We start from the raw sequence: 16245 nt of genomic DNA, 5'->3' as shown, positions 1-16245 counted from the left end.
TCACCACAACCTCCGCCTCCTGGGTTCAAGCGATTCTCCTGTCTCAGCCTCCCAAATAGGTGGGATTACAGGCATGTGCCACCATGTCTGGCTAAGTTTTTGTATTTTTAGTAGAGACGGGGCTTTACCATGTTGGCCCGGTTGGTCTCGGTCTCTTGACCTGGTGATCCACCCTCCTCGGCCTCCCAAAGTGCTGGGATTACAGGTGTGAACCACCACGCCCAGCTGATGAAGGATTTTTTTTTTTTTTTTTTTTTTTTTTTTTATTTTTTTGGCTTTTATCAATATATTTTCATGTTGGCAGAGGTCACATTAGATTTTTTTCACAATACCACATTTCCTGAATTCTAGTTATCACAGCAGGTTTTTCTTTAAAATTATTGATTCACTGATGAACTTTATCATTAATGAGCTCTAAAAATCAAGGGAATATAATTAAGTAGTAATTGCTAGAGAAAAGATATGGTGTATAAAGACAGTCAGTTGAATTTGAGAGTAGCAGCTTTGGCTCCCTGCTCCTCACTTGTGTGTACCTAGCTTGCTCTACCTAAGGAGGTCAGAGAAAGACTTAAATAGTGAAGAAAGAGAGCTGCATTAATTGCCTGAGAGAGGCAGGGACAAAAGATCAGGAATATATACTATACTCATATGTCCTTGGCTATACAGATTGGTAGAGGATTACTGAGGGACAGAAGGTAAAATCAGTTCCACACAGGTGAAAATTCAGGCTGAAAAAAATGTTATTTCTAGATGCACATCTTTACTTTTTCTGAATTATTCTTGTCAGATACATTAGAAAATAGAACTAGAATCCCGAAATTCATTTCCATCCTTCAGGATACTAAGGTGTGTGTGCATATTGGGGAAAGGGTGATGGACAAAAGATTTTGAGAGGTAAGGAGAAGAAAGGTATTTGTTGCAAGAAGTGGTAGGTTAGGCTGGGCATAGTGGCCTCCCAGCACTTTGGGAGGCCAAGTCCGGAAGATTGTCTGAGCCCAGGGGTTTGAGACCAGCTTGGGCAACATAGGGAGACCCTATCGCTATAAAAAATTTAAAAATTAGCTGTGTGTGGTAGCTTGCTCCTGTGGGGCTGAGGTGGGAAGATGGATTGAGCCTAGAAGTTTGAGGCTGCAGTAAGCCATGGCTATACCAGTGCTCTCTGGCCTGGGCAACAAGGCAGAATACCATCTCAAAATAAATAAATAAAACAGTGGTCAATTATCAATTATATCCGGGATTCAGAGATACATTCCAGAATTCTTGAGTCTTAAATTCCCAACAGCTGATGTAGTCTTAGGTCCATTGGTCATTGCATTTAATACTTACCTAATCTAAGGCTGTCATTATTTCTGGACCATAGGCCTGTAGATTTTTCCTCTATGTCCTATAGTTCTTTTGATAAAAATAGAATGCCTTATTAAAGTAAAAAATACCTTTTAAACTGGGTGTTGTGGCTCATGCCTACAATCCTAGCACTTGGGAGGTGGAGGCGAGCAGATCGCTTGCACTCAGGAGTTCGAGACCAGCCTGGGCAACCTGGAGAAACCATGTCCCTACTAAAATTTAAAAATTGGCCAAGTGTGGTGGCACAAACCTATAGTCCCAGCTACTTAGGAAGGTTTAGGTGGGAAGATCGCTTGAGCCCGGGAAGTTGAGACTGCAGTGAGCTGAGATCATGCCACTGCACTCCAGCTTAGGTGACAAAGCGAGACCCTGTCTCAAAAAAAAAAAAAAAAAAAAAAAAAAATCTTAAAAAAAAAATCACCTAAATAAGTTATGAGATGTTACTATTTCTCTAGCATGACTATATTACTGGCTTCTTTGAGAGATAGTTGCATCTAAATATTATCTCAATTTTATCTAAAGGCCAGCACAGTGGCTCACGCCTGAAATCCCAGCACTTTGGGAGGCCAAGTGGGGCAGATCACCTGAGGTCAGGAGTTAAAAACTAGCCTGGCCAACATGGCAAAACCCTCTCTCTACTGAAAATACAAAATTAGCCAGGCATGATGGCAGGCACCTATAATCCCAGCTACTCTAGAGGCTAAGGCAAGAGAATCCCTTGAACCTGGGAGGCAGGGGTTACAGTGAGCCAAGATTGCACTGCTGCACTCCAGTCTGGTCAACAAAGCAAGAGTCCAAGTCTCAAAAAAAAAGATGAGAAAGAAACATAAATTTTGAAAAACCATAGTTTCTTCCATATACAGATTTCCTAAATCTGTCTCATTCCAACTTTTATATTTAAAATTTAATCTAAAGTTGTCTCTTAGGCTTCAGTATTATCACTAAATGGAAAACTCCCTATAGTATTTGAAGAATGGTGTTATGAAAAAACTATTAGCACTATTAAAGTATAATTGTAATTTTAGCTCCACCTAGTGGTTAACGGTTAACAGCACTAATTAGGGTCTTAGTCTTATTTAATATACTAACCAAAAACTGCACGTTAATACAAAACCGTTACAATGTAGGCTTAAAATCAGTACTCATTGGTGAAGGTACAGTGACATTTATATATAGCTAATACATCTTGGAAAGCAATTTCGAGTTGTATGCATATATACTTGTTTGTTATTTTTTTGAGATGAAGTCTCACTCTGTTGCCCAGGCTGGAGTCCAGTGGTACAATAGCTCACTGCATTCTCCGTCTCCCAGGCTCACTCAGTCATCCCACCTCAGCCTCACAGCTACAGGCATGCGCCACCATGACCACTGATTTTTTTTTTGGAGGGGACAAGGGTAGAAATGGAGTTTCTCCATGTTGCCCAGGCTGGTCTCAAACTCCTAGGCTCAGGCAGTCTGCCCACCTTGGCCTCCCAAAGTGCTGGGATTACAGGCATGAGCCACTGTTTCCAGCCTGGAGTTGTATATTTCACCTTGTAAATGTTAACTGTTTAAAACTTTGAGAACTTATTCAAAGGAAAATAAATCCAAATTACAGAAAAAACAAATATGTTATTTATAACAACTTCATTATAGTTTAAAACGAGTTATTTAAATAGAAATACAATTAAGTAAATATGACCAAACCAATAATAAAATCTTATTCAGCCATTTAAATGATGTCTGCAAAAACAGTATTAATAAGGAAAAATGTTTATGGTGTGTTGAACAAAATTTTAAAAGGCAAATCCTACTTGAAGTAATGTTAGTAATGGCTATGTTAATGTGATAGATTGATTTTTTTTGTTTCTTTTTTAAAATATGGATTTATTTCATAATGGAAAAATGCATACAATTATTTAGTATTTGAAGGAATAAAAGAACAGTAAGATGATACATCTATAGTACTTCAAGATATTACTTGGTTTTTATGGAGAATATTTTGCCTTTCAAGTGAAGTACGTGACTACAAGGCAGGCTGGGGTCAATTAGCAATCACTAAGACCCTGTACCCTCTCTAGAAAAACTTGGTAAAACCCTAAAAGCTGTAATTTCTGCACTTTATGCTTGCTGGTTGTACCTACAGATCAGAGGGAGACATCTGAAAATAAATAGAAATGGAACTGGAGTGAATGTTAGATGATTCTAGGTGAAAAATCATTGTTTGAAGATTGCTGTAAGCCTGCAAGTGAACCAAAAATTGTTCATTTAGGTTGAGCCTCACATGTGCATGAAGTCTTATTTCAACTTTTCTCATCCTTCATTTAAATTTTTAGTTAACAGTACAACTATAAATGTTAAATTCTATGTAAAATACACACACACACACACACACACACACACACACACACACAGAGAGAGAGAGAGAGAGAGAGAGAGAGAGAGAGAGAGAGAGATACATAAAGTAGTATTTCCAGAGCATAAATGGCCTTTTTTTATCATCTCATTTAATTTTCTCTCAAGATTTCACTTAGTGTCAACATCATGGTTAGCAGTTTTTTTAAGTAAGAACATTTGGGGGTGGGTGCAGTGGCTGATTCCTCTAATCCCAGCACTTTGATTAGAGGTATATGCTCAGGAATTTCAGACCATCCTGGGCAACATGGTGAAATCTGACCTTGTGATCCGCCCACCTCTGCCACTAATTAATAATAATTTTTAAATGCATGTCTAGGCCAGGCACGGTGGCTCACACCTGTAATCCCAGCATTTTGGAAGGCCAAGGCGGGCGGATCACGAGGTCAGGAGTTAGAAGCCAAACTGGCCAACATGGTGAAACCCCGACTCTACTAAAAATACAAAAATTAGCTGGGCACAGTATTTCGCACCTATAGTCCCAGCTACTTGGGAGGCTGAAGCAGGAGTATCACCTGAACCTGGGAGGTGGTGGTTACAGTGAGCTGAGATCATGCCACTGCACTCTAGCCTGGGTGACAGAGCGAGACTCCATCCCCCCACAAAAAATGCATGTCCAAATTTCCCATATTATCTCAAATCCCCAATCCCAGCACTTTGGAAGGCTGAGGTGGACGGATCATCTGAGGTTAGCAGTTTGAGATCAGCCTGGCCAACAGTGAAACCCCATCTTTACTAAAAATACAAAAGTAGCCGATGCAGTGGCACACGCCTGTAATCCTAGCTGCTTGGGAGGCTGAGGCTAGAGAATCGCTTGAACCAGGTTCGCAGAGGTTGCAGTGAGCCGAGATAGTGACACTGAGCTCCAACCTGGGCAACGGAGCGAGACTCTGTCTCAAAAAAAACAAAAAACAAAAAAAGAATTTCATTTTAGGCCGGGTGGGATGGCTCACGCCTATAATCCCAGCACTTTGGGAGGCCGAGGCTGGTGGATCACCTGAGGTCAGGAGTTCGAGATCAACCTGACCAACATGGTGAAACCCTGTCTCTATTTAAAAAAAAAAAAGTGAAAATAAATCAAAATAAAGGACTTCATTTTACACATTTTAAAAATATAAATTATGCTGACTTCTAAGGGATGTCTCCTTTGATTTTTAAATGTATATCCATAGCATCAAATAATAGACACTGGGGAGACTACAGAAGGTGGGAGTGTGGGAGATGAGTGAGGATTGAAAAATTACCTATTGAGTATATTGTTCCCTAGTCAAGTTATGGGTGCACTAAAAGCCCAGACTTCACCACTATACAATATATGCATGTAAAAAAATCTGCAGTTGTACTCCCTGAACATATAAAAACTTAAACAAATTTTTAACAAAGGAAAAAATTGAGGCTGGGCGCGGTGGCTCAAGCCTGTAATCCCAGCACTTTGGGAGGCCAAGGCGGGTGGATCACAAGGTTAGGAGATCGAGACCATCCTGGTCAACATGGTGAAAACCTGTCTCTACTAAAAATACAAAAAATTAGCTGGGCACGGTGGCGCGTGCCTGTAATCCCAGCTACTCAGGAGGCTGAGGCAGGAGAATTGCCTGAACCCAGGAGGCGGAGGTTGCAGTGAGCCGAGATCTCGCCATTGCACTCCAGCCTGGGTAACAAGAGCGAAACTCTGTCCCTAAATAAATAAATAAAGGCAAAAATTTTAAATCAAATTTGAAACTCATGGACAAATATACATCCATAAAATAGCCACTTCAAAGCTGAATAATTATTTATAGACTTAAAAAAAATAAATTGGCTTTTTTCCTTTGTCCAACCTTCAACAGATTGAAGAAGAGATGTTGGCTTTGCAAAATGAGCGCACAGAACGAATACGAAGCCTGTTGGAACGTCAAGCCAGAGAAATTGAAGCTTTTGACTCTGAAAGCATGAGACTAGGTTTTAGTAATATGGTCCTTTCTAATCTCTCCCCTGAGGCATTCAGCCACAGCTACCCGGGAGCTTCTGGTTGGTCACATAACCCTACTGGGGGTCCAGGACCTCACTGGGGTCATCCCATTGGTGGCCCACCACAAGCTTGGGGCCATCCAATGCAAGGTGGACCCCAGCCATGGGGTCACCCCTCAGGGCCAATGCAAGGGGTACCTCGAGGTAGCAGTATGGGAGTCCGCAATAGCCCCCAGGCTCTGAGGCGGACAGCTTCTGGGGGACGGACGGAGCAGGGCATGAGCAGAAGCACGAGTGTCACTTCACAAATATCCAATGGGTCACACATGTCTTATACATAACTTAATAATTGAGAGTGGCAATTCCGCTGGAGCTGTCTGCCAAAAGAAACTGCCTACAGACATCGTCACAGCAGCCTCCTCACTTGGGTACTACAGTGTGGAAGCTGAGTACATATGGTATATTTTATTCATTTTTGTAAAGCGTTCTGTTTTGTGTTTACTAATTGGGATGTCATAGTACTTGGCTGCCGGGTTTGTTTTTTTAACTTTTGGGGAAATTTTGAAAAGTGGAATTGATATTAAAATAAATGTGTGTGTGTATGTGTGTGTATATATACATATATATATACACACACACACATACATATATATTATGCATGTGGTGAGAAGAATTGGCTAGATAGGGGATATTTTCTGAACACTGCAAAAATAAAACACAGCAAAGTGGCTTCAGTCATCACTTTTGGGTGTTTGTACCCTAAGAAGTTTCTGAAAAGATCTAAAGCCTTCTTCCATATCCCAAATTCTTATGAGCCACTCACAGCAGGCAGCATATGTTGAAATAAGTTATTACTGGTACATACCTGCATCCCCTCACCAATGTATTTGTTATTAAATTGATCTGACTTCTCAGCCTCATTTGGACTAAAAAAAGCAGAAATCCATAAACACTAAAGGACTGCATTGACTTTTTCAGAGTAGAAAACAAATTAGTTTTTTTTTTTTTTTTCCTGAATGCGTCATAGGCTTGTGAGTGATTTTTGTCCATTTAGTTGTGCCTTCTTTGTATTTCAATGAGATGGGGGTACTTAAGGAGATGACAAGTTATGTGGGGATTACATTAACAAACCTGTGAGCCTTCAATGGGGAAGACAGAAGGGTGAAGGGGCCCTAAAATTTCATATGGTGGGTATGTCCCGCAGCAGAGTGAGGAGATGAAGCTTACACGTCCTGACGTTTTGTTGCTTATACTGTGATATCTCATCCTAGCTAAGCTCTCTACTGCCCAAGACCCCAAACAGTACTTTTGTTTGTACAAAAACAAAGACATACAGCCAATACAAATCAAATGCCAGAGGTATTTGAATGATGCCATATTTGCAAATTGCCATCTATTGAAATTCTTATCACACTACATAAACATGATTATTGTCTCCTTTTGGCTTATGGGATTTTCTGTTTACAAGTAGAATAGCCAATTATTTAAATGTTTAGTTGCCACAGTGAACCAAGAGTCACTGAGCCAGTGACTTTACCAGCTGCTGACTGATCCTCATCACCACTGTAGATTTTGCTGCATGTGCAGGTCCTCTGTTTTTAATTGCTGTTTTCGTTGCTGCAGTACTTAACAAACTTCTAGTTCATTGAGACTTAGTGACCATTTGGCATCATGTTAACACCACACAATAGGAAACACCACTTTAACAAGTCTCAAGCCCAGTGCTAAAGTACTACTGAAAAGGAACTAGGAAGTTTGGCCAATTAAAAAAAAAGGTAAAAGTAAGTTATAGTGGTCAGGGAATCTCTTGACAAAAGCTAACACTTTTTTTCAGGGGGCACGTTTTGTTTCGTTGTTTTGTTGTACAATGAAGGATGAACCCAATGCTAAAAAGTCAGTTGTTTTCTTGGTTTTCCATTTCTTGTATAGAAATTGAGTTGGAGGTGGGTAGGAAGCTGTATGACTTGAAGAAAAATATCCTTTTCAGTGACAAATCAAGAGTTTCTTATGAGTTACTGTCCTGCTCCCTTCCAAGTTGTCTTGAAGAATCCTTGCTGCTAACTCTGGATCCTGCTTTTCCTATAGTCAGGGGCTCCAAGGTAGAACTCTAAGTCCCTCTCAATGACACTCTTTGCCTAGACCAAACTAATGACCAATTAGTAATTAGGCTATCGCTGTTGAAGTCCTGGTTTGCTCAACCAAATTTTAAGTCTTCCCCAGGTATGTCAGTCGAATCACCATGAATCCTCACTTGTAGGAGTTTCTGAGGATTCATTTTAGGGAAACTGGAAGAAAACTAATGTTTTAATGTAAATGTTTTTAAAACCAAGATCACCATAGAGTTCACACAAAATTTTAGGCAGTGTTTGAAGAAGCACTCTGATGTGCTGTCCTTTCAGCCATGCTCCAGGTCACCAGTGTTTAGGTAAACATGACACGTACTTGTCATATTAATGAAAGGGGCTTTCAGTCGTCTCAGTATCTTTTTTGCATTCAGGTATTGTAGTGTTTTCAACAAATTGAGAAATCTACCTATTTGGTGTAAAATAAGAGAGAGCTTTAGAATTTAGTACAATGTCAAAAATATAATGGAATTTGATACCCTTAAAAATTATTCATAGATCTGGCACCTCTGTCCTACTGGATGGAATAGGGAAGCAGATCAGTTTTGCATACAAAACGCTTTTCAAACCCACAGTGCTACTGATGGTACATTTTAAAGTCCAGTTGTGGACTTAAATAAGTCAAATTGGGTTACTGACTCCATTCAGATCACAAGTACTTACAAAAAGCCTGATTTAATACTGAATCCAAATGTTTATCAGGTAGGGTTTTGCATCTCACTTAATTGGCCACCAGTTTTACATGTAGGTGATGACTATACCTGGATTTTACTATGAAGTTAATTAAAGTATATATAGTTTGCAAAAATGATTCAAATTAATTGGTTTATGTTTGTGAGATCTAGCTTCTGGGGAATCTCATACGTAGTAGGAACCATCACAGAGTAAATCTTATAGCAGAAAAATTGGAAAGGTTTTGAGATACCCTAGAGAAAGAGCAAGCACTTTCTGAATCTCTGCAAATATCAATATTTGATCAAATTAACACTACCTCCTTCCCAGTGTTGGTGTTCACTCACTATATGTGTTTAAAAAAATTAAAAGTATGGAAAATTTGTCTAGCATATCAGAAGTTGTAAATGCTATATCTGGTATCCAGAGGCTGGCTATAAAAACTTCCTTGGGGTCACTCTCCCATTTTTTCGGTTAGCATTTTAAAAATGCAAAGCTGCATACTTTAAAATATATTATTCCAAATTGAGCTCCCTTCCCTTTGCACATATTTTTCCTCCCCTAATTGAAGTCAGCTCTAACCCCAAATTCTAGTATCCAGAAGTATTTTTATTTGTATAATGTTATCTAAAAAATGTGTTTATATTTTCAGAGCTGCAATTCTTAATGGCCATTTCAATACCTAGAGATAAAGAATCCTGCATTTGAAGCCACACATACACTATTGTAATATACTTAGTACTCCAGGTCAAGGATTTATTGGTAAATGGAACTTTTTAGCATAGTCATTATGATTTTTGGTTGCCTAGACATCAGGTAAACATTCAGTACACTAAAGAAACTATCCTGGACACTCCCTCCTACTTCCACCAATTTTTTTCTCACCCCCTTTTCAAAAATTGAAAACTCTATGAGTGTCTTCTTCAGACCATAAAACAGACTTTAGTAACTATTTCTGTAAGTACTAAATGTCTGGTATTTTAAACTTTTATAGAATACATTGTGTTGGACACTGGAATAATACTATTTATTTTCACCTGTGAAAAATGACTTCATTGTACTTGAAACACCTCCTTTGCATTTCTCCATTTGTGCCATTCACTAGTGGAAATAAATTGTATTATACCATGATCTACTGGCTTTTTAAAACTGTGTTAAATATGCACATTTTTGGTATAGTTATTATCATTTGTATGTATATATTGTATATACATATGAGTGTCTTTATGTGTGTATAGATAGATGGATGGATGTAACTCATACTGTACATTTCCATCAGGGCACTTAAAAGTTGTTATTTTTGTTTGGTTTTGTTATTTCAGTCCTCAGTTAAGGCAAGAATGCATGTGTTTCTTAAGAATGAGTTCTCTGCGTTGATATTTGTGAGAAGGTGGTCATTAGATGCAATTTTTTCCTTTTTAATCCCCTCTTAGCACTTGTGTGAATGGAGAGGATGTTATGTAAAATTTGGAATCATAAGTTGCAATGCAGTAAAATGGTGCTGGGGAAGGAGCCAGTTAGTGTTTCTGTGAGTTTGTGTTGTGATCCAATAAAAGATAAGTAATGCAGAGAGAAATGAACCATGGAAAGTAAGAACACTGGTGGTGATTCCTCTGCAAAGATGATTAAAAAAAAACAAACAAACAATAAATCACACAATTTTTATGTGCTTTCTGTATGTATTTCTTAGTAGTGATACCATTGATCCTCTTATTTTTACTCCATTAATACTAATAATTACAATTTTGCTGAGGATCAAAACAGCCAAGAAAGGAATTACTGCTAAAGCATCTAAGATTCTCCTAAACTGTAAAATCAACAGGAAATGGCCACTGGGAGAGAAGGATTTGATATTGGGTGAGGGGCTTTCTCCCTTTACCTGCCTCTTCTTGCTTGCTAGTAATTTCTTTGTGCACCTTCCACCACTTCTGAGCCACTACTGTTCAAGTATGGTTTTGGCCAACACATTAACTCTTTCCTTGGAGATTTATATGGTCCTGCATTTTGTCGTGTGCTCACAATGTGAAGTGTCTTGTTGTGTATTCAAGTCAAAAAATAATATATTTAAGGTATGTAAGTCTGAATTTCCTATAAGGATGGAAGAAGAGGTTCTCATATCTTAGAAAAGAGCCATCTCTAGGAGCAATGTCAAAACTTGGGCTGGCATCTTTGAGCTTTTTACCAAAATACAGACCATTTTTAAAGAAAAGAAATTCTCTATTTTGTTTTCCCCCATCTAACGTGATAAAGCCCCCAACCAGATTGTAGCACTGCCTTTTAAAAGAGATTCACTCACTCTTAGTTTTTAAGAACTGGAAATTTCCCATCCTCAGATTCCTTAAAGGATGAAGAGTTGGCTGTACACCTGAGCAGATTTGCCTCTTGTATGCAAGGACTACTGATTGAAGTCTGTTTTGCTGTGTCTGGTTATGTTATCTGCACTTTTATGAAATCACTACAATAAGTCTACATTGGAAGTTACTATTAATTTGTAAAGAAGTAAGTTTTATTAAACAGTCTAGAAAAAGAAAGTGAAGCTGAGAACTCTTCCTTTATTTGCATTTATATTTTCTGCTGAATTCTGGTAGTCCCCTTTAAGGTCATGTTGACTAATGTTTTCCTCGTTTGTATTCAGAGTTCCAAAATTTCACTCGTACAAGGGAAGAGACCCCATTTGGCTTAATGGTAATCTTTAGATCATAAGAAATATAAAAATTAGTATACACCTTATCTGCCTGTTGTGGGTTTCTTAAACTTGCACCTCCTACCCACCCAAAGATAAATATCCTTTAAAGAAAATAAAGGCAGAGAATTAAAACTGGGGAGCCATTTACTATGTCACCATCACTGTTAACTGTTTCCCAGCAATCTAAACTTTTTGAAGTTTCAGAGTTGGTTTTTTTTGTATATATGTCTGTGTGATTGTTTTGTTTTGAAATATACAAGGAATTCTTCTTTAAATAGAGAAAAAGGTTAATCCTCACTGAAACACCAGAATGCCCACTGGATATACTAATCTGAACATCTGTAGGTAGTTTGTTATGAAAAAGTGGATGAGACTTCTGAATGAATGAAAAAGGGTATCTTGATGCCCAGAATTTTCCCCAAAGTACGGGTAATTCAACCTGCACAGTTTTCTTTCACTCATAGCGTTTAGCAGTTGTGAGTGAAAAATCATGTAATTATCTGTAAATATGTAGCTAACAAATTGACCTAGTTTCTGTATTTTTTTGTTTTTGTACTAAAGTTTATAGGTCTGTGCCAGCTAGAGAGAAGTTGCTGTCATTACCAGTTGTGGTCCTAGCATCTAACCCTGAAACCATCCTAGGTGACATTTTTAGAATTAATATTTAAATGTTGTTAAACAGGGGGAAATGAAGCTTAATCATTGGTCAGGTTTGGAATCTTTTGCAGTGAAATAACTTTATTTAATATAAATGATCACATGTCCTCAATCATGAATGAGGTAGGGAGCCTCTCTCCCCCAGTGGCCATGTTTACAAAAGTGTGTTTTGTCTATAAAGTGCAAGTGTTTTAATGTTTATGTAAATTATGCAGGTGATAACATTATGGTTTGGAACTGTTTATTGGGCTCTTTAACTGAATTTGCAAATGAAATGAACTATGCTTATTGCTGGCACATTGATCCCATTTCTGGAACATTTTTCCTATTTCCAGAGTTACATATGTTCTTTTGTCATTACCCAACTTAACCTCCTTTTCTCTGATATGCCTTGTAGCCAAAGTATTAAAGGCTGGTGAACATAGACGAGGGAAATGCATTTCTTAGAAATCCATGAGCCTTCGATTGTATGCTTTCAGTACTCGCGTTAATATGTTTCTATGGCAACTCTGAGGTCAGTGGTTTAGAAATGAGATACCAGTGTTAATGACAAGTGTGTACTCTTTGCTTTTGCATGGCTTGGCTTAATATCCAGGGTATATTAGGGCCACTTGAAAGCATGAAGACCAGTTATATATAGAGAACAGGTTTCAGTGGCACATTTTGCTTTTTCTGAGCCCCAAATACATTGCCTGGGCATGAACATTGTTACCATAAATTGCACATGGTCATGGAGTGAATTATATGACTTTAAAGGATGTAACTGCCCAACATTTGCAGATTCTGGGTGGTCTGTGTGACCATTTGGCACGTATCCGAAAACCCAGGGGCTATTGGAACCCTCCTAACCCCTTTCCTTTGTCATAGACAAGTATATTTATAATTTATCGAGATGTTTGTTGGCTGTCCTGCTGTATTGCCACACAGCTCTCTTTTGGTTCCCATTCCAAATGTGCTACTGTCCTTCTTTGCGTTTCATAATATCAAAGAAACCACCACCCTTCCTAACAGCATTTTATGCCTTTTATTCCACATTAAATGGGAATTGTGCCTACTTAGGAGTGCTCCTCTAATTAATTACATGTGTCCAAGAATAATCCAAGCCAGAGACACAAGGTGGGAAAACATTTCAAAAAAAAAAAAAAAGTCCTTTTAAGGCCAGTAATTTATCTGAAAAGGAATTTTATCACATCTTGACACCTTATATATGAGCCTATTAGGAGTTGCAGGTGGCTTCATAGGGTAAAATCCAAGAAAAGAGAAGGATGTGTGGGGTTTCTATTAGAAGATAATTTTGTTTTTATTTTGCCTTTCCTTTTATGATCCTTCTCTGCTAGAACAGGTTAATTCTCTAATTTTTTTTTTTTTTTTTTTAGGGAAACTTTTACAAAAGCAATGGTCTGATGTAAATAACATTTTAAAGTATAGTGCACATAACTTTCCCAGACTGTTCCAATCTGATAATTTGTAAATGCTTTAGAGTTTTTTAAATTAACACTTGTGTTGCTAAATCCTATTTATGTAAGTCTGCTAAAGTTTTTTAACCCACTTAAAACTTAAGACAACCATTTAAATAATGGATGGGTTACTATGAGCAATTTAGCTTTCAGAACCCCTTTGTTTTAGTATACGAAAAAGCCTAATGCGCATTAATGAGGTCGAAGAGACTATGAGAATATGTATAGTGTATATTTTAAAACAGCTTTGCTTGTATCGTGAAGATTTAAAAACAAACTTGAGATTTTTAACGTAACTATTAACACAGTTTTAACGTAAGTTATCCCACTGGGTTTAAGAGCATCTTGAATGTATAATCCTTTTTCTAACCCAGGTTGGTTTCTACTTTTACCAGTCACCCAAACATATTTATGTTTTTAGTTTTATGTACTCATTTCCCTTTGTTTTCCTCAAACAGCATGATTTTTTTTGCACATGTAGAAATTTTTTAAAAGAAAGAAATTAGTACATCATTTTATCTGGATTTTCTTCACTTCCCTCTTCCTTTCTACTAACCCCTTCCTTAAAGGCCATATCACTCCATTTGCATTATTTGTGCAAATGCCAGGGTTGGTTTTTATTTTTATTTTTGCTATTTACCTAAAAAAAAGAAAATGCTTCAGTCAATTGCTTTTTTATTTAAAAAAAAAAAAAAAAAAAAAAAAAAAAAAAAAGCTGTAACCTTATCATTTCTGAGTTGACCATTGAGAGATGAATGCACACCTGTAATAGCCCAGGACCAGCTCTGGTGGCTAAGGGGAATATGTTAACTAAGCAAGAGGTTCTTTTCTAAAAGTGGTATCTATTATCCACAATCTTTTTCAGTTATTCCCACAAGTCAGGGGTCCAGATAAAATGAGGGTTATCAGCTAACTGATATGCTATCATTGAGGTTCATCAATGAATTTGTACATTTCTAGTTCCCTTTGGTGAAGGGAAAAATGATGATTTTGCAAGACCTAGATTTTGGCTTGGTTTCTTGCCTCCTTTTTTGGCAGCCTTCATCTTCTCATCTCCCAAAGCCCTTGAGCCTATAGGGTTTTCATAGTGGACAAAAAACTTGTGGTCTTTTAAAACTGGGACTGATATTTTTTGAGAGATTATCATGTTGAAAGTGTGATGTTCTACCACTTTACCAATAACTAATTTTAAATATACACTGTCCTCTCGATTTTTGGACCAAACAGACGCTCACAGTGGAGGCTTATCAAGGGTTGCATTGGGGAAGAAGCCTCTCCCTCTCTGTCAGCACCAGCTGGTAAAGGTGACTGTACAGATGTGCATTTTCCTTTTGGTATAAATGGTCCACAGCACTAACTGGTAAGGCTTATTGTACAGTATATTGTCAGTATTCTTCTGGTTCAGCATACCTTATAGTTCATATATAACCTGTATTAATTGTATAGATTGTGCATTTAAAGCTGTTACCAAGTTGTCAGAACATAAGAGCGAAAACAAGGTCATATGTAATATTTTGTTTGTAAGTATCCTTTGTATCATAGCAAAGGAAATGTTTAAAAAAATCAACTGTAATAAAGTAATTTTAGTACACGGTGTCCGTCCAGTTTTTTAAGGCAGTTATATTCCCATGAAGATAAGGTATATTTCTATTGAGTGACTATTGGATAATTACTGAACCTCAGGCAGTGTGCTGGATGTTGGTGTTCCAAAAATGGGATTACCACTCAGATGGTAAGAGTGTACCATCTAATAAAGACATAAACCCTCGTCTGGGCGCAGTTAATCCCAGCACTTTGGGAGGCTGAGGTGGGTGGATCACCTGAGGTCAGGAGTTCAAGACCAGCCTGGCCACCATGGCAAAACCCTGTCTCTATTAAAACAAAAAATCAGCCGGGTGTGGTGGCAGGCACCTGTAATCCCAGCTACTTGCAAGGCTGAGGCAGGAGAATCGCTTGAACCCAGGAGGTGGAGGTTGCATGAACAGAGGTTTCAGTGAGCCAAGATCATGCCATTGCACTCCAGTCTGGGCAACAGAGCAAGACTTTCTCAAAAACAAAAAAAAAAAAAAAAAGACATAAACCCTCTGGTCTAATAATTGCCTCACCTTCTGTCTGCCCAGAGTGAAGTAGCCTATTGTGTTCTGGGTGTGAGATTATTCTAGTTTAAATTCTGACTGCTTGATGCAAGTTCTTAAGTTTTATTTCTACCTTGTGGTCTGCATAACTACAACTTCAATACATGGAGTCATAAATGTAAGCAGTTCTCTTAAGTCTTACACAAAGCTTTAAAAGGTAGTCTTATTTGGGCTTATCTTCCTAGATTTGAAAATCATCACATTTTAGCCCTATAAGGGGGCAGTAAACCATCTAATCAAGTCCTGTTGTTTAAAACACTGTGGTATTTTTTTTTGGTCAGAAGCTAATTCAGAGGGGGAAACGTTCAGGGGCTGGGATTTATGTTTTTTAATTCAAAAACAAAATAGGGCTGGGTGTGGTGGCTCATGCCTGTAATCCCAATGCTTTGGGAGGCTCAGGCAGGCAGATCACCTAAGGTCAGGAGTTTGAGATCAGCCAGACCAACATGGTGAAACCCCATCTCTATTAAAAATACAAAAATTAGCCAGGCGTGGTGGTGGTTGCCTGTAATCCCAGCTACTTGGGAGGCAGAGGCAGGAGAATCACTTGAACCTGGGAGGCAGAAGTTGCAGTGATCCAAGGTTGGGCCACTATAGCCTGGGTGACAGAGCAAGACTTCATCTCAAAAAAATAAATAATATGTATTTTTGAGACAGTCTCTGTCACCCAGGCTGCTGGAGTACAGTGGCGTGATCTTGGCTTATAACCTCCACCTCCCAGGTTCAGGCAATTCTTGTGCCTCAGCCTCCGAAGTAGCTGGGATTACAGGTGTGTGCCACCACACCCAGCTAATTTATATAATATATAATTTAATTTTATTTATTTATTT

The 16245-nt window shown here is 38.3% G+C and overlaps 1 protein-coding gene across 1 annotated transcript in view; it reads left to right on the top strand.

Annotated features, from left to right (window-relative positions):
* TAOK1 (TAO kinase 1) overlaps positions 1–14874 on the top strand; it is a 178512-nt gene extending 163638 nt beyond the window's left edge. Inside the window, exon 20 of the mRNA XM_032279350.1 lies at positions 5565–14874. Within this exon, the coding sequence (XP_032135241.1) occupies positions 5565–6026 (462 nt within the window). The 3' untranslated portion in view covers positions 6027–14874. The remainder of the gene's footprint in view (positions 1–5564) is intronic.
* The last annotated feature ends 1371 nt before the right edge of the window (positions 14875–16245 follow it).

This window comes from Sapajus apella, unplaced genomic scaffold, assembly GCF_009761245.1.
Source record: "Sapajus apella isolate SASKATOON/1434 unplaced genomic scaffold, GSC_monkey_1.0 scaffold12, whole genome shotgun sequence".
Lineage (NCBI taxonomy): Eukaryota > Metazoa > Chordata > Mammalia > Primates > Cebidae > Sapajus > Sapajus apella.
Note: the sequence above shows the minus strand (reverse complement) of the source record. Positions and strands in the feature narration are given on the sequence as shown.